This window comes from Rhinopithecus bieti, unplaced genomic scaffold, assembly GCF_001698545.2.
Source record: "Rhinopithecus bieti isolate Rb0 unplaced genomic scaffold, ASM169854v2 scaffold_10356, whole genome shotgun sequence".
Lineage (NCBI taxonomy): Eukaryota > Metazoa > Chordata > Mammalia > Primates > Cercopithecidae > Rhinopithecus > Rhinopithecus bieti.
In genome coordinates this window covers 354,904-377,699 of record NW_016806422.1, presented here as the reverse complement: position 1 = coordinate 377,699, position 22,796 = coordinate 354,904, and the positions used below count along the sequence as shown (strand labels likewise).

The window sequence follows — 22,796 nt, the reverse complement described above, 5'->3', positions numbered from 1 at the left end:
TGTCAAAGTTGGTTTCAGTATTAAGGTTAAAATGACTTTTAAAAAATTATTTTGCCTTGGAAAACAAAAAGAGGTTTTCTATGGATAAAATCCATTAATAATTAACACTCTTTATATATCTCAGTGGCATTTTATTCTAAGGAAAATAAATCAATCTGTGAGAGAATAAAGTTAAGCCAGACAATTTGTATTTCATTGAAAATAGATATTATATGTCTCTAAAATTAGAACCTAAGTTTTACTTTAATTGTATTTTATGAGAAAACAATCCATAGCTTTATTAAAATAGTCAAAATATCAGGACAGAAGAGTATATGATTTTGCCAAGTCTATAACACATAATTTGTGAATTCCCCAAATTCAAAGTCAGTACTTTATTCTCAATAAAATTTAGTTACTGAAAATAACAGCAGCTGGTTTTGCACCCTGTATTTGTTTTGGTAAAATGAATTGAATGAAGATCACAGAAAGACAGCAGAATAGAAAGCAACAGGAATATGTCTCTACACCCAGACAACAATTGCATTGGCAGGATCTTTCTAATGCATACTAATTAGGAACTCAAGTCTACTGAACCCTTGCAACTTCCAGGGTAAGGCTTGGATGGTAAATTGTAGTTAATTTAGGTTAGTTTCAGCTCTTAGCACAGTCACATCTATGAATACCTCAAACCCCAGTTCTATGGCAAAGAATCAGGCCTGTGTTCCTGGAGCAGCTTGCACACAGCTTGTGCGATCCAAAGTAGACAAAAGGATCTGCCCTCCAAATTTGAATCTGTGCTTTGATTACTGACTGTTGTCACTGATCTCAAAGGTGCAAGGAGATGGTGACCATTGTCATTGCACCTCTCTTCATTATTTCAGGTCCCTCCATCTCTAGCTGAAGTGGCTTCCAGGAAATTTTAAGAGCCAGTGCCCACTTTATTTCATTTTACTCAGTTCTTCTTTTGGGAGCTAGATATAAAAGACTAATACATTCAAACACAACCGCTTATACAGATGAAATTAGAAAGTTACAGTGTATACCAATGGAAAGTCACAGGCTAAGAAATACTTGAAAAGACCTTAAATTTACACCCCAGGGTAATCTGTGGCACAGAGACAACCTACAAACATTTAAGGGGAAGAATCACTTCCAGAGTTATCACATTATTAGATTCAAATTTCTAGTTTTCAACAACAAAACAAAATCACAAGGCATGCAAAGAAGCAAGAGTATATGATTAAAAGAAAACAAAATAAACCAATGAAAATATCTCTGACAAAGATCTAATGGTGGATCTACAAGACAAAGAATTTAAAACAACTGTCTAAAAGATGCATAAAGAAGTCAAAGAAGATGTGGAGGAAGTCAAGAAATAATGGATGAACAAATGAATTATCAATAAAGAGATAAGCCTAAAAGGAACTAAAAAACATCTGGAGATGAAAAGTACAATAACTAAAATGAAAATTCACTAAAGAGATTCAAAGGCAGATTTGAGCTGGAAGAAGAAAAGCTGGCAAACTTGAAGACACAACAATGGAACTTACTGATCTGAGGAAAAGAGGAAAAAAAATAAAAGAAAGCTTTACACGGCAGCAGAGACTTGTAGGACACCATGAAGAAGAGCAATGTATAAATTTTCCAGAAGAAGGAAGCAAGGAAGAGAGAATATTTAAATACAACTTCAAAGTTTGATGAAACACATGAATATATACATCCAAGAAGCTCAACCATCCTCAAGTAGGATGAACTCAAAGAAATCCACACCAGAACACATTATACGCAAATTATCTAAAGCAAAAGGGAAAATCTTGAAAGTGGCAAGAGAGAGGATACTTACCACATTTGAGAGATTCTCAATAAGATTATCAGCAGATGTCTCATTAGAAACTTGGATAGCAGTGTGGGCTGATATATATATCCAAGTTTCTGGTGAGCAATCTTTTGATATATGTATATATACACACATATATATGTATATATACATGGGTGATATGTTAAGTGTATATATACACACATACATATACATACATGTACCTATATGTATATGTATACCAGCCCAAACTGATTATGTGTGTGTGTGTAAATTTGTAAATTCAAAGTGTCAAAAGAAAAAAAAAATTGCCTGGGCATGATGGCTCATGCCTGTAATCCTGGTACTTTGAGAGGCCGAGGCAGGCAGATCACTTGAGGTCAGGAGTTTGAGACCAACCTGGTCAACATGGTGAAACCCCATCTCTACTAAAATACAAAAAAATTAGCCAGGCATGGTGGTGTACACTTGTAATCCCAGCTACTTGGGAGGCTGAGACAGGAGGATTTCTTTAACCTGGGTGGCGGAGGTTGCAGTGAGCCTAGATTATGCTACTGCACTTGAGCCTGGGTGAAAGAGGGAGACTCCGTCTCAAAAAAAAAAAAAAAAAAAAAAAAAAAAAAAAAAAAAAAAAAAAAAAGAGAGAAAGAAATAAAGAAATAAAAAATAACAAAAATCCTATCATCCAAGAATCCTACATCTGGCAGAAGTGCCCTTCAAAATTGAGGGTGAAATTAAGACCTTCCCAGATGAACAAAAGCTTAAGGAGTTCCTTATCGCTAGACCTTCCCTGCAAGAAATGCTAAAGGGAGTTCTGCGGTGAAATGAAAAGACAATAAAGAGTAACTTGAAGGTGTATAATGTATAAAAAAGTAAAAATTACAAGAAAGGTAAATATGTGGGTAATTACAAAGTCTAGTATTATTTTAACAGTGGCTTGTCACTATACTTCTTGTTTTCTACATAATTTAGAAGACTAACTTTGAAAACATTATTATTCTAAAAGCTAGTAATATTGTACCTTTTGTTTGCAACTCACATTTTGTTTTGTATGTGATTTAAAAGACTAATGCATTTAAAAGTGTTATTAGTTTGTTTCAGACACATAATTTATTTGGTTGGTGCAAAAGTAATTGCGGTTTTTGCCATTAAAAGCAATGGCTTTTGTACCAACCTAATACAAGGAGGTGATTTTGTGACATCACTAACTGAAAGGGGTGCAGACAGAGATGTAAAGAAGCAGGGGTTTTTTTATGTTATTGAAATTAAACTGCTATAAATACAAATTAGAGTGTTATAACTTTAGGATATTAAGTGTAATCTCAGAATAACCACAAGGATAATAGCTATAGAATATACACAAAAGCAAATGAGAAAGAAATTTAAACATTTCACCACCAAATGTCAACTAAACATAAAAAGGGCAGTAGTGCAAGAATTGAGGAACAAAAAGTACTAAAAAATATATAGGAAACAAATGGTAAAATGACAGAAGTCCCTCCTGATCATTCAAGACTTAATAAAGGAAGGAAATACAGACATATGTTACAATATGGAAGACACTTGGTGACATTATGCTGAGTAAAATCAATCAGTCACAAACAAAAACAAATACTGTAGGATTTGTTTTAAATTAGATACTTAGAGTTATTAAAAGCACAGAGACAAAAAGTAGAATGGTTGTTTCCAGGGCCTAGAGAGAAGGAAGAACAGGTAATTGTTGTTTTATGATTAGAGTTACAATTTTGCGAGATAACAAGAGTTTTAGATATGAATGGGTGTTGATGCTTGTACAACAATATGAATGTACTTAAAACCACTGAAATGTGCACTTATAATCTTTAAGATGGTAGATTTTGTGCTATGTGTATTTTAGCACAATTAAAACAATGTTCTCATGAAACAAATGAAGAGATGACTGAGTCAGTATTTGTATTTTTGTACAGTATTTATTGGTATCTTGTTTTCTATGTGATAAGGGTTAAAGCCTGCTGCTAAAGATGATGGTTTAGCTAAGATAGGGTATTATATAGATTGGAAGTCAAAATATATTGGTTTTATTTTCCATTCCCTCTATGCCTAAATATGTACTCAGTTTTCCATTAAAAATCAAGTTTTGATAGATACACTGCTTTGAGTGGATTCAACCTCCCTTGGTAGGACATTGGTTTCTTTCTGGTACATAGCATTCTCAAACTATCTTGATTTTCCACAAATAACATACACAATTGTTTGAAGCCAGAATCTCCCCTAAAAATGTCCTTAGGGTTCAAAAGTCGTTGTCTCAGTCAATATCTCTAACACAGATGCCATCAGCTCCTTTCAGGAAGCAGCATAAATGTTTTTGTTACCATTACATACTCATAAGTATACGATTTTAGCCTGCTGAGACCTTTTCCTCATCTACACAATAAAATAACTGAACTAAATGAGCTTGATGTTCTTCCAGTTCCTTTCTTTTTTTTCAATCTATGAGATAAAATTTTATGAAAGACAAACACGGTCTTTGTGTGTACCGAAGATTTGGTGTGAGAATTATTGCAGTGAAAAAGTCCTGGAATCTATTTTATCAGGGTGAATTGTTAAAAGTAAAGGAGAATAGAAACAAAAAAGACAGACTTACTGTAACTATTTAATGTAAGGACCTAGATCCCTTTCAGTGTCCTTTGTGAAATTTCATTACAGTGATCTGTAGTAAGAAGAAACACCTTTCTTTTGTCATCTTTAATTGAAATTGAGTATGCAATTGAGAGCAAGGTAGCACTTACTGGGGGTTCATTTAAATGTTAATTCACAGAAAGTTAGGGGAAAAAAGAGATTATATTCCATACCTGCAGAGACAGGTGACTAGATATAAGAATTAAGAGCAGTTAGTCTTTGGAACTTCAGCTGCATAATCTTGGGAAAATATCTAAACCTCCATGAATAGTATTTACTGTGAAGATTAAATGAAGTAACAAATATAAAATGTCTGACAATTAGTGGGTCATTAACATACATTAACTCCCTTTTCTTCCGCTATATTATCACCAATATCTTCTCATGGGCACTTACTTATTGCTAAATAATATAAACAGAAAGATTTAATTTTATTCTGTCTTTTGGAAATTCACTATTGGGCAAAGCAGACATAAAAGAAATAAACAATAACAAAAGATATGGAAGACAGCCTGTCAGTTTCATTTTATTGAATTGTGAACTGAAATTTCCAGTATTTATTGAATAAACGAAAATGATTACATTGTACTAAGAAAATGTACAAACTCGATTGATACAATTAGTCTTATAATATTATCATGACACTAAACTCTACGATCTAGGGGTAAGATAAAGAAAAAGAAGAAAAGTACTACCTACATAAGATAGGACAAACAAGGGATGGATTCTGAGAGTCTAATCAAATTTTGTGTCCGAGAAATACACTCTTTTATTCAATAATTATTTACTGAGCATTCACAGTATCAAATAACATGCTTAACTGTAAAAGAAAAACACAAGATAAAATTAATCTAGTTTTCTTCTTAGATCTGGGAACAAGAAATTAGTGAGGAAAATGAATGAATGAATGAACGAATGAAGAAAAAAACCAAAGGAGAAATTTCCAAAGCAGAAGCAAAGATAAACAGTTGAAATAGAAGAATAAGAGCATGTGTGCACATGTATACTAATAATATTACACAATTAGCTGCCTAGTGGATTTAGAAACTTGTTAAAGATTAGTTATAATAAATTTAAATTGTAGGTCAATACATACTTTCATACTTTTTAAGGAAAAACACCTTTCTTTATCAAGTACATGCTGAATTATTTGGTGTAAATTATGTGTTTTTTTGTTTTGTTTTGTTTATTTGTTTGTTTGAGACAGTGTCTCAATCTGTCACCCAGGGTGGAGTGCAGTGGTGCAATTTCAGCTCACTGCAACCTCCACCTCCCAGGTTCAGGGCGATCCTCGTGCCTCAGCCTCCAGAGTAGCTGGGACTACAGTTGTGCTACCATGCTCAGCTAATTTTTGTATTTTTTGGTAGAGGCAGGATTTCACCATGTTGGCCATGCTGGTCTCTAACTCCTGACCTTAAGTAATCTGCCTGCTTCAGCTTCCCAAAGTACTGTGATTACAGGAGTGAGCCAACACGTCCAGCCTATTTGGTGTAAATTGTTACAAACATTTCTGAATAGAAATTTACCCGGGGAAATAGCTATCTAAAGATACTGAACACTTTTTTATATGTTTATTTCAAAAATGGCTTATTCCAGGGGTGAAATACAGTTGAGATTTCCCCCAAAAAAGTGTAGTAGCCCCCTGGTGTGATTCCGTCCTGAGCGGCTGTTCTTTGGAGCAGCGTTCGTGTACCTCCGTCCGCCTTCTCTCCCACCTAAGTGCGTGCCGCCACCTGATGGAAGATTCGATGGACATGGACATGAGCCCCCTGAGGCCCCAGAACTATCTTTTCGGTTGTGAACTAAAGGCCGACAAAGATTATCACTTTAAGGTGGATAATGATGAAAATGAGCACCAGTTATCTTTAAGAACGGTCAGTTTAGGGGCTGGTGCAAAGGATGAATTGCACATTGTTGAAGCAGAGGCAATGAATTACGAAGGCGAGTCCAATTTAAAGTTAACGCTGGCAACTTTGAAAATGTCTGTACAGCCAAGCGGGTTCCCTTGGGGCTTTGTAAATACCGACCCCAGTGGTCTTTAAGGTTGAGCAGTGTAGGTCAGGGCCTAGTGCATATAGTGGACATGCATTAGTACTGTGGAGGAAGATGCAGTCGAGTCAGAAGATGAAGAGGAGGAGGGATGCTGAAACTCTCTTAAGTATATCGGAAACTGGGTCTGCCCTCTGGGGTGGTAGCAAGGTTCACAGAAAACAAGTAAAACTTGTTGCTGATGAAGCGATGAAATGATGGATGATGGATGAGTGAAGATGATGAGAGAAGGATGATGCATGATTTGATGATGAGGAAGCTGAAGAAAAAAGCACCAGTGTAAGAGGAATCTTCTTTTAAGAAATCTATATGAGATACTCCAGTCAAAAATGCACAAAAGTCAAATCAGAATGGAAAAGACTCAAAACCACCATCAACACCAAGATCAAATGGACAAGAATCCTTCAAAAAACAGGAAAAAACTCCTAAAACACCAAAAGGACCTACTTCTGTAGAAGACATTAAAGCAAAAATACAAGCAAGTATGTGGAAGCCAAGTTCATCAATTATGTAAAGAATTGCTTCCGGATGACTGACCAAGAGGCTATTCAAGATCTCTGGCAGTGGAGGAAGTCTCTTTAAGAAAATAGTTTAAACAATTTGTTAAAATTTTCCGTCTTATTTCATTTCTGTAACAGTTGCTATCTGGCTGTCCTTTTATAATGCAGAGTGAGAACTTTCCCTACCGTGTTTGATAAATGTTGTCCAGGTTCCATTGCCAAGAATGTGTTGTCCAAAATGCCTGTTTAGTTTTAAAGATGGAACTCCACCCTTTGCTTGGTTTTAAGTATGTATGGAATGCTATGATAGGACATAGTAGTAGTGGTGGTCAGACATAGAAATGGTGGGGAGACAAAAATATACATGTGAAATAAAACTCAATATTTTAATAAAGTAAAAAAAAAAGTGTAGTAAAAGTTTACGTAATTCAGTGAATTAAACTGGCAACAGTGAGATGAGATTAATTTTATATGTGGTATTTAATAGATGTGATGTATATCCAGACTCTCCTTATTTTACTATACTGGCCAGGGAGTTAATGAAAAGACTGAAGTTTCATAATAACTTTATTCTTTATGTCCTTATAGGTAAATCCACCTTTTCACAAGAACCTTGCAATACATGAATAAAAATTGTCAGACCTGGGCTTTAGAGGAAGTTCCCTCATAACAAATTCTGTAGGGATCCAGCCCTACTTATTTTTCCATTGAGACAGACTGTTCACCAAGTCTATCACTGATGGGCATTTGGGTTGATTCCATGTCATTGCTATTGTGAATAGTGCTGCAATGAACATACATGTGCATGTATCATTATAATAGAATGATTTATAATCCTTTGGGTATATACTCAGTATTGGGATTGCAGGGTCAAATGCCATTTCTGGTTCTAGGTCTTTGAGGAATCTCCACAGTGTCTTCCACAATGTTTGAACTAATTTACATTCCCACCAACAGTGTAAAAGCATTCCTATTTCTCCATAGCCTCACTAGTATTTGTTTCTTGACTTCTTAAATGTTCACCATTCTGACTGGCATGAGATGGTATCTCATTGTGGTTTTGATTTGTATTTCTTTAATGATCAGTGATGTTGAGACTTTTTTCATATATTTGAAACACAGTGTTTTCTGAAAGTATATCTTCCTTGTCTATAAGAAGTTTGGAAACGAGAAAAAGAAACAGCATGATATTAAGAGAAAAAAAGTGGGTATAAATTAATCTAGGAGAAACTATTCATTTATACTTTCCCATGTATTAACCATATTGATGATGAAAAACTGATCATCACTATAGAACTCCTTTTGGAAGAAAAAGGTAAGGAGGAGAACAAGACATCTGACTAGACCCAGCCAAGAAATTCTTCTTCCACACAGAGGAAACAAAATATTGAGTCAACTATAACACTTCAAAGAGATTTCTTGAGAGAAAATACTGAAAGTCAATAGCAGCAACACAGATACCATGGGTGAAGAAGGAGGAAGTTGGAAGACCTGTTCATAGTTGCAGGATGTGAGAACTGATCCTCAGAAACCAAACCAGACCTAAGGAAGGGAGCAAACCAGACCTAATGAAGGGAGTAAAACTGTGTCACACAAAAATAAAGAAAAATAATTAAAATAAAGTGAAAAAGGCCTCTGAGAAATATGAGATTATGCAAAGTTATCAAACACGTAACTCACTGGCATTCCAGGGAGAGAAGATTAAGCAACTTGGAAAACATATTTGAGAATATAGTCCATGAAAATTTCCCCAATCTTACAAGAGAGGTCAACATACAGATACAAGAAATTCAGAGAACTCCTGCAAGATATATACAAGATGACCATCTTCAAAACACATAATCATCAGATTTCCCAAGTTCAGCATGAAAGAAAACATCTTAAAGGCAGCTAGAGACAAAAGTCATATCACTTACAAAGTGAATCCTATCAGACAAATGTCAGACTTCTCTGCAGAAAACTTACAAGCCAGAAGAGATTGTGAACTTATTTTAGTATTTTAAAAGAAACACCAAGCCAGAATTTCATGTCCTGACAAACAAAGCTTCATAAATGAAGGAGAAATAATGTTTTCTTTCCCAGAGTAACAACAGCTAAGGGAATTCACTACCACTGGACTGCTCTTATAAGAGATGTTTAAGGGAGTTCTAAACATAAAAATAAAAGAATAATACTTGTTACTACAAAAACACATGCATATAGCCCACAGACCCTATAAAGCAACTACACAATCAAGAGTACAAAGCAAACTGCTAATAGCATCATGATAGAACCAAAATCCCTTATATCAATATTAGCCTTGAAAGCAAATAGTCTAAGTGCTTCACTTAAAAGACAGTGACAAATTGGATTTAAAACAAAACAAGCACCAACTTTCTGTTGCTTTCTACAGACCCATCTCCCATGTAATGAGATACACAGGTTTAAAGTGAAGGGATGGAGAAAGATCTATCACACAAATGGAAAACAAAAAAGAGCAGGGATTGCTATTCTTGTACCAGGTAAAATAGACTTTAAACCAACAACAGTAAAAAAGGGCAAAGAAGGGGATTACGTAACGATAAAGGGTTCAATTCAACAAAAATACTAACTTTCCTAAATATACATACACCCAACATTAGGGCACCCAGATTCATAAAACAATTACTTCTAGATGTAGGGAAAGGCTTAGACAGCTACACAGTAACAGTGGGAGACTTCAATGCCCCACTGACAGCATTAGACAGATTCTGAAGGCAGAAAATTAACAAATGAATTCTGTTACTCAATTAAATTCAGCACTCAACCAATTAGATTTAATGGACATCTATAGAATACTCCACTCAACAACCAGAATATATATTCTTCTCATCTTCACTCGAACATAATCTAAGATCAACTACATGCTCAGTCATAAGCAAGTCTCAATAAATTTTTACAAAATCAAAATCATATCAAGCATCTTCTAAAACTACAGTGAAATAGAAATAGAAATCAATAGCCAGAAGAACTCTCAAAACCACACAATTACACGGAAATTAAACAACTTGCTTCTAAATGACTTATGTGTAAACATCAAAGTGAATGCAGATATTTAAAAAAATCTTTGAAACAAATGAAAAATAGAGATATAGCATATTAAAATCTGTGGGATTTGACAAAAGTTGTCTTAAGAGGAAAGTCTATAGTACTAAACACCTACATCAGGAAGGTAGAAAGATCTCAAATTAACAATTTAACATTGTACCTTAAGGAACTAGAAAAGCAAAAACAAATCAATCCAAAGCCTAGCAGAAGAAAATACATAACTAAAAATGAAAGCAGAACTAAAAGAAATTTAGAATCTCAAAAGACTATACAAAGGATCAGTGAAAGAAAATGTTAGCTCCTTGAAAGAATAAACAAGATCAATAGGCCACTAGCTAGACTAACAGAGAAAAAAAGAGAGACGATCCAAATAAGCACAACCCCAAAGGACAGTGGTGACTTTACAACTGATCCCACAGAAATACAAAAGATTCTCTGAGACTATTATGAACACCTCTGTGTGTACAAACCAGAAAACCTAGAGGATATTAATAAATTCCTGGAAACACACAACTTCCTAGATTAAATCAGAAAGAAATGGAAACCTTGAACAGACCAGTAACCAGTTCTGAAGCTGAATCCATACTAAATACCTTACCAGACAAAAGAGTCCCAGACCAGATGGATTCACAGTCAAATTCCACCTGACCTACAAAGAAGAACAGGTGCCAATCCTACTGAAGCTATTCCAAAAAACTGCAGAGGAGGGACTCCTTTGTCATTAATTCTACGAAAGCAGTATCATCCTGATACCACAAATCCGATACAATGAAAAAAGAAAATTACAGGTCAATATTCCTAATGAATACAGACACAAAAGTCCTCAACAAGTTACTAGCAAACTGAATCTCGTAGCATATTAAGAAGTTAATCCATCGTGATCAGTATGCTTTATTCCTGGGATGCAAGTTTGGTTCAACATATGAAAATCAATAAATGTGAACCACCACACAAACAGAATTAAATATAAAAAACATATGATCATCTCAATAGATGCAGAAAAAGTCTTTGATAAAATCCAACATCCTTTCATGATAAAAACCCTCAACATACTAAGCAACAAAGGAATATTTGCGAAAATAATAAGAGCTGTCTGTGACAAACCCACAGTAAACATCATACTGAACAGGCAAAACCTGCAAGCATTTCCCCTAAGGACTGGAACAGGACAAGGATTTCTACTCTAACCACTTCTATTTAACATAGTAGTGGAATCTCCAGAGAGAGCAATCAGTTAATAGAATGAAACAAAAGACATCCAAATAGGAAATGAAATGGTCAAATTATGTCTTAACTGATGACATTATTCTATCTAGAACCCCTAAAGACTCTTCCAAAAGGCAACTATCCCAGATAAGTGAATTCAGTAAAATTCCAGGATACAAAAGTAACATACAATCATTAGTAGCATTTCTATACATCAATAGCATTCAAGCTGAGAAATGAATCAAGAATGCAATCCCATCTACAATAGCTACAAAAATAAAATATCTAGTAATACATCTAACCAAGAAGATGCTGAAAGAAATTAGAGATGACACAAACAAACAAAAAGCCATTTCATGCTCATGGATTGCAAGAATCAATATTATTAAAATGTTCATACTGTACATAACAATCCACAGATGCAACACCATTCCTATCAAAATACTAGCATCATTTTTCACAGAATTAGAAAACCATTCTAAAATTCATATGGAAAAAAAAAATCCAAATAGCCAAAGCAACCCTAAGCAAAAAGAATAAAGCTAGAGGCATCACATTACCCAACTGCAAACTATACAACAAGGCTACAGTAGCCCAAATAGCATGATAATGGTACAAAAACAGACACACAGATAAATGGAACAGAATAAAGAACTCAGAAAAAAAGTTGCACACCTACAGCTGACTGTTCTTCAACAAAGTCAACAAAAATAAGCAATGAGGAAAGGAATTCCTATTCAATAAATGATGTTGAGAACACTGGCTAACCATATGCAGAAGAATGAAATTGTAGCCCTATCTATTACTATATACAAAAAAAATTAAAAACTCAAGATAGCTTAAAGACTTAAAAGTAAAACCTCAAACTATAAAAATCCTAGAAGAAAACCTAGGAAGTACTCTTTTAGATATTGGCATAGGCAAATAATTTATGACTAAGTCCTCTAAAGCAATTGCAACAAAAGATATTTATAAGTGAGACCTAATTAAACTAAAGACCATTTGTCAAGCAAAATAAACTGTCAACAGAGTAAACAGACAACCTACAGAATGGGGGAAAGTCTTTGCAAACTATGCATCTGACAAGGAACTAATAGCCAGAATTTATAAAGAACTTACAGAAATCAATAAGAAAAAAAAAAAAAAGTTCATTAGAAAGTAGGCCAAAGACATGAACAGACACTTCTCAAAAAGAAGACATACAAGTGACCGGGAAACATATGAAAAAATGCTCCACTAATAATCAGAGAAATGAAAATCAAAACCACAATGAGATACCATCTCACACCAATCAGAATGGTTATTATTAAAAAGTCAAAAATTAACAGATGTTGGTGAGACTGTGGAGAAAAAGGAATACACACACACTGTTGGTAGAAATGTAAATTAGTTCAGCCCCTGTGGAAAGAAGTTTGGACATTTTTCAAAGGAGTAAAAACAGGGCCAGGGGCAGTGGCTCAAACTTGTAATCCCAAGTGGCACTTTGGGAGGCAAAGGTGGATGGATCCCATGAGGTCAGGAGTTTGAGACCAGCCTGGCCAACATGGTGAAAACCCATCTCTACTAAAAATACAAAAATTAGCTGGGTGTGGTGGTTAACACCTGTAGTCCTAAGCCGAGAGTTGTGTGAACCCATGAGAATTGTGTGAACCCAGGAGGTGGAGGTTGCAGTGAGCTGAGATCACACCACTGCAGTCTACCTTGGGCAACAGAGTGAGACTCAGTCTCAAACAACATCATCATCATCATCAACAACAACAACAACAACAACAGAACTACTGTTTGACCCAGCAATCCCATTACTTGGTATATACCAAAAGGAAAATAAATCATTCTACCAAAAAGACACCCATACTTGTATATTTATCACTGCACTACTCACAGTAGCAAAGACATGGAATCAACTTAGGTGCCCTTCAGTGGTGGATTGGATAAAGGAAATGTGATACATATATACCATGGAATACAATGCAACCATAAAAAGGAACAAATTATGTCATTTACAGCAACATGAATGCATCTGGAGGCCATAATCCTAAGTGAATTAACACAGAAACAGAAAACCATATATTAGATGTTCTTACTTGTAAGTAGGAGCTAAACCTTTGGTACACATGAACATGAAGATGGGAACAATAGAGTCTCCAAAATGGAGAGAGGGAATGGGAGCAAGGGCGGAAAAAGTTCCTATTGGCTGCTATGTTCACTATCTGGGTGACGGAATTAATAGAAGTCCAAACCTCAGCATCATGCAAAATACTCTTACAATAAACCTGCAAAAGTACCCCCTGAATCTATTATAAAAAAATAAAATTTAACAAAAAATAAATTATTTTTGCAAGTGATTTTAGAGAGAACACATATTGAACTTAAGTTAGAAATTTTCTGAAATGAAGATTATATATGGAATGTTCCATTTCCCAGTTTCTCCTCCTCCTTTACTATCAAAAGTTAATTTAAGGGTATTTCTATCCTTTGAAAACAATTTGAGTTGAGAGAAATTGTACCATATGCTCTGCTTACCCATGCAGTGTAAAGCAAAGTGCTGAGCAATTATTTGGTGGATTTGATCAGTTTTGACAACCAGTCTTGAAATTCAAGCCAGAATCCCCTGCTCTTTCTTCCACAGCAGGTTTGGGGACTGAATTATATGACTAATTAAAGCAAATTTCTACTTTACCTTGGCAATCGCTCACAAATTCTGCACGTGCAAATGACTTTGCTGATCAGCTTTAACAATCTGTGTCATCATTTTACAACTTCTATACCAGAATATACAATCAAAATAATAATAAATAGCAATATTTAAATTCCACTTGAAATCCTTTGAATTGTCTTTTATCAAAGTCATCCTAGAACGTTAACTTTCCTCAATTCCTCCACCTTGTAGTCACCATGTAGAATATTTGATTAGGGAATCCTAGTCAAATGTATAATCTGATCAATATAAATTGGTTCAAGAACTCTCCTTATTCTTTGTTTGAAGCATGTCAAGGAGTCATGTGGACTAACTGGATGATTTCCATAATTATATAAAAAATACACGACATTCACATTGACAGTAAACCCTTTATAGTAATCTATTAGTGAAATTGAGGTGCTCTAAATAAGGCCATTAACATTAAATAGCCACTGCTTCTATAACAATGAAACCTGAGATATTATCTACAGAGCCTACAAAGGGATGTGCCACTAAATTTGGATGCTCATGAGGGAAAAGCGATCTTTTAAAAATTTCATAATATGTAATGATTGTTTAAACTTAGTGATAAATACACATACAAGAGAAGGATGTGATCTCACGTCTGAGATGACAATAAATTAATTTTAGGGCAATTTATATTTCACAGCACATTATGGAGCAGTATTTGCAGACCACAGATGCATACCACATGAGGAGCCTTAAAAGACATCTGTGAGGAAGGAAAAATACTGTTTATATTTAAAATGTTATGTAGTGATGAAATGTCAACCACTCTTAGATGAATGTTTCAAATATTGGCAAAAAAAGAAAAAGAGCTTTACATTCGCTTTTCCTTTTCACTCAATATTAATAATATGCAAAAGTTCCAGCTCATATATACTCATGGAACAACTAAACAGAGAAATGGATACGGTTATGAGCTAGAAGAGGTAAAGAGAGAAGATCGAGGTCTTGAACTTATTACCTAATGGAGAATGAGACATAATATTAAATAGTAGCTTTATTGATAATCCTTTCTTCAGATTTTTGAAGCAAAATTGAATTCAAATATGCTCATGTTAAATCTTATAGGATGTCACAAATAATTTCTTCATTTGTTTTTACTATAATTTCTACAACGTCCATTGCCAGGGAAAGACACGAATCATGTCAAGACCATGAACCATGAGAACTTGTGTTTCATTGCCTCAGGGTATATAGGTCATTGTTTAGCCATATTTGGATCTTTACTGGGACTCTTATAATCCAAGTTATCCAGGTAAAATAAAAGAATCACACAATATATATTTTCATACATCACTCAGGGAATCCATAAAATAGCTGGGCTTCTTCTTAAAAACCTAGTATTATGTAGATAATTTAATAACCACTGTTTTAAGAATTTACAGTTTAAAGGGAAAGAGGGGAAACAAAAGACAAAAGGAATCCATGTGAGATAAAACAATTTAGAAACTGTCTATCTTATAGGTTGACAAATATTGCAGAAGACAAAAATATCTCTGTGTAAAACATTTTAAAATGCTTTATTTTGTTCATGGAGTATATGATTCCCTTACCCCTCCACATTAAATAAAGTACTTTGTTTTTGCTAATATTTAAAATGAGCAGGTGCCATATGTATTCATCCTTTTATTTATTCTTTAGTCCTCAATAAATATTTGTGAGATAAATGAAATAAACATCTTTCAGTTTCTTAGCAGAAAAACAAATCTTTTAAAATGGTACTAATTATATGATTGTTTGACAGTCTAATGATTTTTTTGTGTGAGATTTCCAACATGACTTTTAAATTACTAATATGCTCTATGATTGATCAAATTTTGCAAAGTAAGCCAGGCAAATGACAGGGTTATCATCCCCATGGATATGCTGAGAGCCATGGTCATAACCTCCTTCCTTTCTTAGCTTGTACTCCAGAAAGTCAATCAGTTGGAAATACATCCTCATTTAATCAGGGATTATTTCAAACCTCATGTAAACAAATTTTGTATGGAAATAAAATAAAATTATTCCTTTCTTTTTTTTGTTTTTTTTTTTTTTTCTCTTTTCACTGTTGAAATAGTTTTAGGGTTTGGATGAGATTAAAGAGAAGTAAAGCATGGAGTAAATGTAGAAAACAAAGACCACAGAAGGCATGCAGGAATAAAGAGGGATTGAGGGGAGAAACCAAAGGGAAAAGCAAAGGGGGAAAGGAAAGAGATAGCAAATGATTTCATACAGTTTCACGTGTATATTTTTGCCTCATAAGCAATTTATTTGTTATATAATATTCTCTGTAATACTCTAAGCATTATTATGCATCAACTTTTAAAATGAGATTTCATTAATTTATAAAATTACTAACCTTCTTTGGTACAATTGATCTGGGCTTCATCACTGAAGTCACCACAGTCATTGTCACCATCACAGGTCCAATGGCCTGGGATGCATCTGCCACTGGAACATCTGAACTGATTATCAAAGCAAGAGTGAACACAGCCCACCTCATCACTCCCGTCCCCACAGTCGTCATCTGGAAAGAAACATCAACATGAGGCAGTGAAACCTGAACCATTAAGAAAATTTTCTTATGAAATATCTAACTGTTTTGTTGTTGTTGTTGTTGTTGTTGTTGTTGTTGTTGTTGTTGTTGTTTGAGACAGAGTCTTGTCTGTCACCCAACCTGGAGTGCAGTGGCGCGATCTCGACTCACTGCAACCTTTACCTCTTGGGGCTCAAATGATTCTCCCGCCTCAGCCTCCCAAGTAAGTGGTACAACAGACATATGCCACCACGCCCAGCTCATTTATTTTGTATTTCTTTAGTAAAGACGGGGTTTTGCCATGTGTTGGCCAGGCTGGTATCAAACTGTTGGCCTCAAGCAATCCACCTTCCTCGGCCTCCCAAAATGCTGGGATTATATACGTGAGCCACTGTGCCCGGCCATTTTATTTATTAATTTTCTTCCTATATACAGGTTTTCTTTTTTTTTTTGAAAAATGAATGATAATTGAATCAGTGGAACAACATTTCTTATAAACAGTGGAAGAATTATTTTCATCTTCATATTGCTTCTCCTTTGATTTAATATCAACTGCTAAACTGAGAGAAAAAAATCCTTGACTTTGGATTTTGAAGCTTAATTTCTACTCCACACAGAAATAACTAATCACTGACTGAATGCATCTATGCACCTCGAAATAAGGAGGTAATGGCGACTGTAGGAATTTCATGAAATGATACAACCAATAATATAATTATTGTGGAAGATTATTACTTAAACCTACAATTTTTATGCCCCATAGTTTATAATTCTATCTTCAATACCCTTCCTTTCTCCCCATTCTCCAACATGAGAACCCACTGTGTACCCCTCTTCCCTTGGATCCTCTGTATATATTTGTACTTGGAAACTATTGTAAAGTATCATTAGAAATGATTTATATTCTTTATTAACAACTATTTCAGGAGGGAGAGGAGAGAAATGTGAAGTAAAATTAGACCAAATTAAAATAAATGGGTGGGAATGTATTGATTCCTATATAATTCATTTACCTGTACTTGGCATAATTTAGCATAGTAATACAATTGAATATAAGAAAAAAATACTACTAGAACGTAAGAGGAAACTGACAGAGTTGAGACTGTCTGGGTAATTCCATAGCAATGTATAAGCTTCTCTTCCTGAGGTTACATGCATGTTTTAGGGAACCTGAATTGTCCAAGTTATTTCCTCAATTGTCCACCTTACTACATGTTTGTAGAATTAGACCATGTCCAACATAAACATTTGAAAAACAAATCTCTATCACAGATCCATGGGGCAAATATTGAGCTCCATTATCTTTAATGCTAATTCCCACTGATGTGCCAGCTGCCCGGTCACTACTTGTTTTAGCCATTGGTGTTGGCTCTTTGAGCTTCCCCTACAAAGTACCTCTCAAGAAAGCCAGGCAGTCCAGACCACCAAGCCCCCAATCAAATCAGTGCTATAGAGTGAGCATTTGGTACTTGCCAGAGTCGCAGTGCCATTTGCTGCTAATGCATCTTCCACTTTTGCATACAAATTGTGTTAGTGGCTCACAAGTTGGGAATTCTGTGAAAGATATAAAAACGTCCAAAAGGTAACATGTTATTGACTGTGCATGACTTAATTTGTATCATTTGCTAATGTGATCAGAACTCCTTCCCTGTTCTCTACAAAGGCACAGAGGAAATGGCAGATAAACAAACACAGTGACTATAACTTCTTGAGGACATAGGACTCACATACTTTTATTATATTTTAAATGAGTGCTTTCCAGTGACTGAAAGCCTAGGAGAATTATTTGATGAAGGAAGGATCATTTGGATTCATTATACCACTAGAAAAATGAATAGATGTCAACTCCATGCACCAAGGGACTCAACATTCACTCAGTGAATAACAGCTAATGGAGCTGTACACTCTGGAGCTGCAAAGTAATGTGTTTATGCTTTAACAGAGGAAGGCCTTTTCTGAATACAGAGAGCCAAAGATGGAAAGTCAGATCTCACTCTGCCTCTGAAAGATGTTAACATTATAAGGTGAAAGTTAAAAAAAATAAAATAAATGCAATAAAATCATTTAGGTAAGCCAGTATCACCTAGTTACCAAGAAAAGTATGAAATCTTAGTCTATGAAAAAAAAAAAAAGTGAAAACCTGAAAAAAAATAGTAAAGAATTAGATTTTAAGATGAATTTTATACAATTAAATCAAGAGACCTCCTTACTAACCTTTAGATAATTATAACAAAGAGGAATAGAATTAGCATAGAAAAAAGAGTTTGAAAAAGATAATTAGCCATTCTGAATATCAATACATCTAAAAGACAACATTGTCACAATAAAATCTGATCATCAATAGCCAAAAAAGAGGGGTAATAGTAGTGAGAGAGAATATATTTGCTGAACACTTTATCCAAGGAATTTCGAATTGCTTACTAATATGTCCCAGGAGAAAGTTTTATTTTCTCTAATTCATATACGGTGAAAGTTATTCACCTAGAGTTTATTTAAGTTGCTCAGTATCAGACCTTTAAGCTTTCAGGAGAATATGAATAGCATTACGAATCTTCACACACAAGAGCTCATTTAAAAGATACTTAAAGAAGAAAAAGAAGAAATAAGAAACTATTGGTTTAATTACACAAAGATAGAAAAAAATAGACCTATGGTCTATACATTTTTTTTTTTTTTTTTTTTTTTTTTTTTTTTTTTTTTTTTTGAGACGGAGTCTTACTCTGTCACTCAGGCTGGAGTGCAGTGGTGAGATCTCGACTCACTGCAACCTCCGCCTCCCGGGTTCAAGCGATTCTCCTGCTTCAGCCCCCCGAGTAGGTGGGACTACAGGGGCCCTCCACCACACAGGCTAATTTTTTGTATTTTTATTGGAGATGGGATTTCACCATGTTTGCAAGGATGGTCTCGATCTCCTGATATTGTTATCCACATGACGTGGCCTCCCAAAGTGCTGGGATTACAGGCGTGAGCCACTGTCCCCAGTCCATATTCTTTAATTGTTCTTGTGACAGTGGAAGCCAATAACATTTTGTGACTATCTGTTTTTCCATTTAAGACAACTGACACAGAATCATAGAATATATTTGATGGAAGGCAATGCAGAGAATACAATTTGAAAATATTTACAAATATTTTACAAATATTCTCTGCATTGTCTCAGGGCTACTAAGAACAACTGATGGCTGAACAGGCTTGACTTCGGGTACTCAAACTTCTTCAACCAAATCTATTCAAATGTTACCCATCAATCAATCAATCGTTTCAATTTTGTAGTTTTGAGCATTATTTTATTTTGGAGAAAAATGTATGAATAACAAAAATATATTTCTCTGCTTAAAAAACGGACTAATTGTGTCCAGTCCTTTTAGCTATAAGGCAACTGAAACTCAGAGAAATTAGACTTGCCTAATGATACATGTATCTCCTTAAGGAAAAACAGGTCTTAGAATTCAGTTCATGAAGCTTCCCATTCAGCACTTCCACCATACTCTATTACCAATTTCCTATCTCACTTTCCCTTATCATCCATGAATGTACCCACATTGTTATTTTACTCTCCTCATACTCTTAGCATATACTAGGCATAAGGTTTAAACATTTCTCATACATTGTTTCATTTTGCAAAGGAATACTTTCTTATGTTTATCAGAAACGTGTCTCTAAATACTTTCACTATTTTAGGATTCAGTTAACAAGATTTTGTCCATGTCAGCCACTCCTTCATAAGTTTCTTTTGTTTGTTCCTTAACAAGATACTGAGAACTTACATTTATGTTTCAAGAATCAGCACGAAAGTTGTCTGAAATATGCTTTTTTCCTTAGAAAGAAACTGTTTAGCGGATGTCCTGCAATGTAGAAGATGTACTGTAGACAAGAGTCAGGACATTTAAATGAACAATGCTGGATATTTCCATCATTTAGAGTTTTTATTATTATTATTATTATCTTATTTCTAAATTATATAACACTATCAACTTTTTATTTATTTTTATAGGGCAGATTGTACCAAGATTCACCTAATCACTTCTGTGACACTTTTCTAAGGTTTTTTCCTGATAATTTCCTCCTAAGAGTTGAGGACTTCACATAGTACTCCAGGTAGTTAGTTCTGTACAAAATTAGGTTACTAAGTATTTTCTTAGTACATTAACTAATGAAGTACGTTGGTGATAGTATCTTTGGGAAATGAGAATTTCAAGTGATATTACTGTAACTCCTCTAGAATGGTTTACATTTTTACCTTAAAATCTATGACATTTTTAAGTTTATATTAGTACGGTTCTTGGCAAATCACAAGTAGTTGGAATTAACAGTAAAAGAGGAGCAAATTAATTTTGCCTGACAGTGTAAAGACTTACTTTGTGTGTTATCCTAAATGTAATGCCTGAAATTAAAATTAGAGGCTAGAATATTCACCTCCATTCTTAAAGTAGTGAAACATTAAATCAACTTGGGGCATGCAAGGACTCTCTCTAACATGTAGCAGAGCTGGGAAGAGAGAGTCAGTCAAGGACACCAGCAGAGACAGCCAATGAATGGTCTTCAGATGGTAGCCATCTTTTATATTGGTAACTTGTCCAGTGACAAAATAAATTGATATTACTTCACAAATAACATAAAGAGAAAGTGGCGGCTTCATACTCGATCTGATGGATTTGGCTGTCTTGGTTACCTGTTTATTTACTTTTAAAAAGCAATTTATTTGTGTGAGTTCACATCTAAGTACATTCATCTAAGGTACTGACATTTGAATGAAAATTATTATAAAACTTAACAAATTTGTATTGTTTCATGATTACCAAAATCACACCTTAAGATATGAATTTTAAGATAAATTTAACTTTTAAAACCAGAATTCATTAGAGAGCCTAAAATGGAAGAAAAAAAAAAAAAAAAAAAGGTAGAAAGGAGGCAAAGACTTATATCAAAAGCTATCCTGCAGAAACCCAACAAATAAACAAATATTCTGTCATGTAAGGGGAAGCACTAGGAAGAAAACTGAAAATGCCTAAAGGCATAATGTTAATCAATACTTCTAAGGAAGTTTCTTTTATTACCTAACGAGATATTGAGAACTTATGTTTATGTTTCAAGAATCAACATGAAAGTTGTCCAAAATACACTTTTGTCCTTAAATAGATAATAACTGGTTAGTGGATGTACTGTAGTGTAGAAGATGTACTGTAGATAAGAATCAGGGCATTTAAACAGAGAATCAACTCAAGTTTTGGTTCAAATGAGTAAACAATAAAACGGGGACTCAGATATGTTGAGATCTAATCTTTAAAAATAACATTACATCTTTTTTGACTCTATAATAAGTTAATTCTAAATTTTGTATCTTTCTTCTATAAACTTAGGAGCATATTAATCAATATTCCAAGTTTTCCTAAGAAAAAAATATATCATCCTAAGTATCTGAAAACTTTTGAAACTGATGGTATTTCATTGGTTAGGAAATTTTCCATGTAAGTTTTAAAATTATTTCCAACTGTTAGATTTTAACACTAAAAAGCAGTAAAAAAATGAAGTGGAAATTAGCTCTGAATATATAAAAAACATTCTCAAACTAAATTTAAAATCAAAATTCAATACATTCAACCTCTAAGAAAATGAGATATTCACCTTCTGCCCACACTAAATTAAATATAAACACATATAATGTAAACATGTGCTTAAACAATTACATATTATATATGACTATTTTTTTTAATGATAGTTACATCATGTCTCTTATTGTTAACCTTATAGTCTGACTTAGCTTACGGAGAAAAATTCCTGTAGAGAAAAACATTGAGAACCAGAATAAGGCTGAAGGGAAATAGTAAAGAGAGTAAAGTTATTATTTGAAGAGAGACATGTACAGGAGAAAAGTTATTAATGTTTGATTTCTGTTTCATTCTCAAAGTACTATAACTGAGTAAATCACTCAGTCTGCCTGGTTTCAGACTTCTGGTTTATAATCTTATCTCTTGGGTCCTGTAAGTCCTAGAGATCAAGAAGTCAGAAGATATATCATCTAGAAATGCATAATATCCTGAAAGCATTTAAAGTAGCAAAAAGTAGGGTGCACCACTTCAGTAACTCCTGGGGTTATCACAGCATTACAATAAATCACAATAATTGATTATTGTGCTTTAAAAACCTCTTAAAATACATTTAACACTTTTCCTGTTCTTTCATAATAGTGTTAATTTAAAAGTTGAAAATAGCATCTGAATATGTCAGTTTATTTCTGGATACCTGCTCTGTTAAAATGCCATTATGAATTCTTTTTTTTTTTTTTTTTTTTTT

The 22,796-nt window shown here is 34.2% G+C and overlaps 1 protein-coding gene across 1 annotated transcript in view; it reads right to left on the bottom strand.

Annotated features, from left to right (window-relative positions):
• The window catches only part of LOC108532435 (low-density lipoprotein receptor-related protein 1B-like), a 614,569-nt gene that overhangs the window by 255,583 nt on the left and 336,190 nt on the right, over window positions 1-22,796 (bottom strand). The window contains 2 exon segments of the mRNA XM_017876508.1: window positions 16,326-16,493; window positions 17,976-18,056. Coding sequence (XP_017731997.1) covers window positions 16,326-16,493; window positions 17,976-18,056 — 249 coding nt within the window.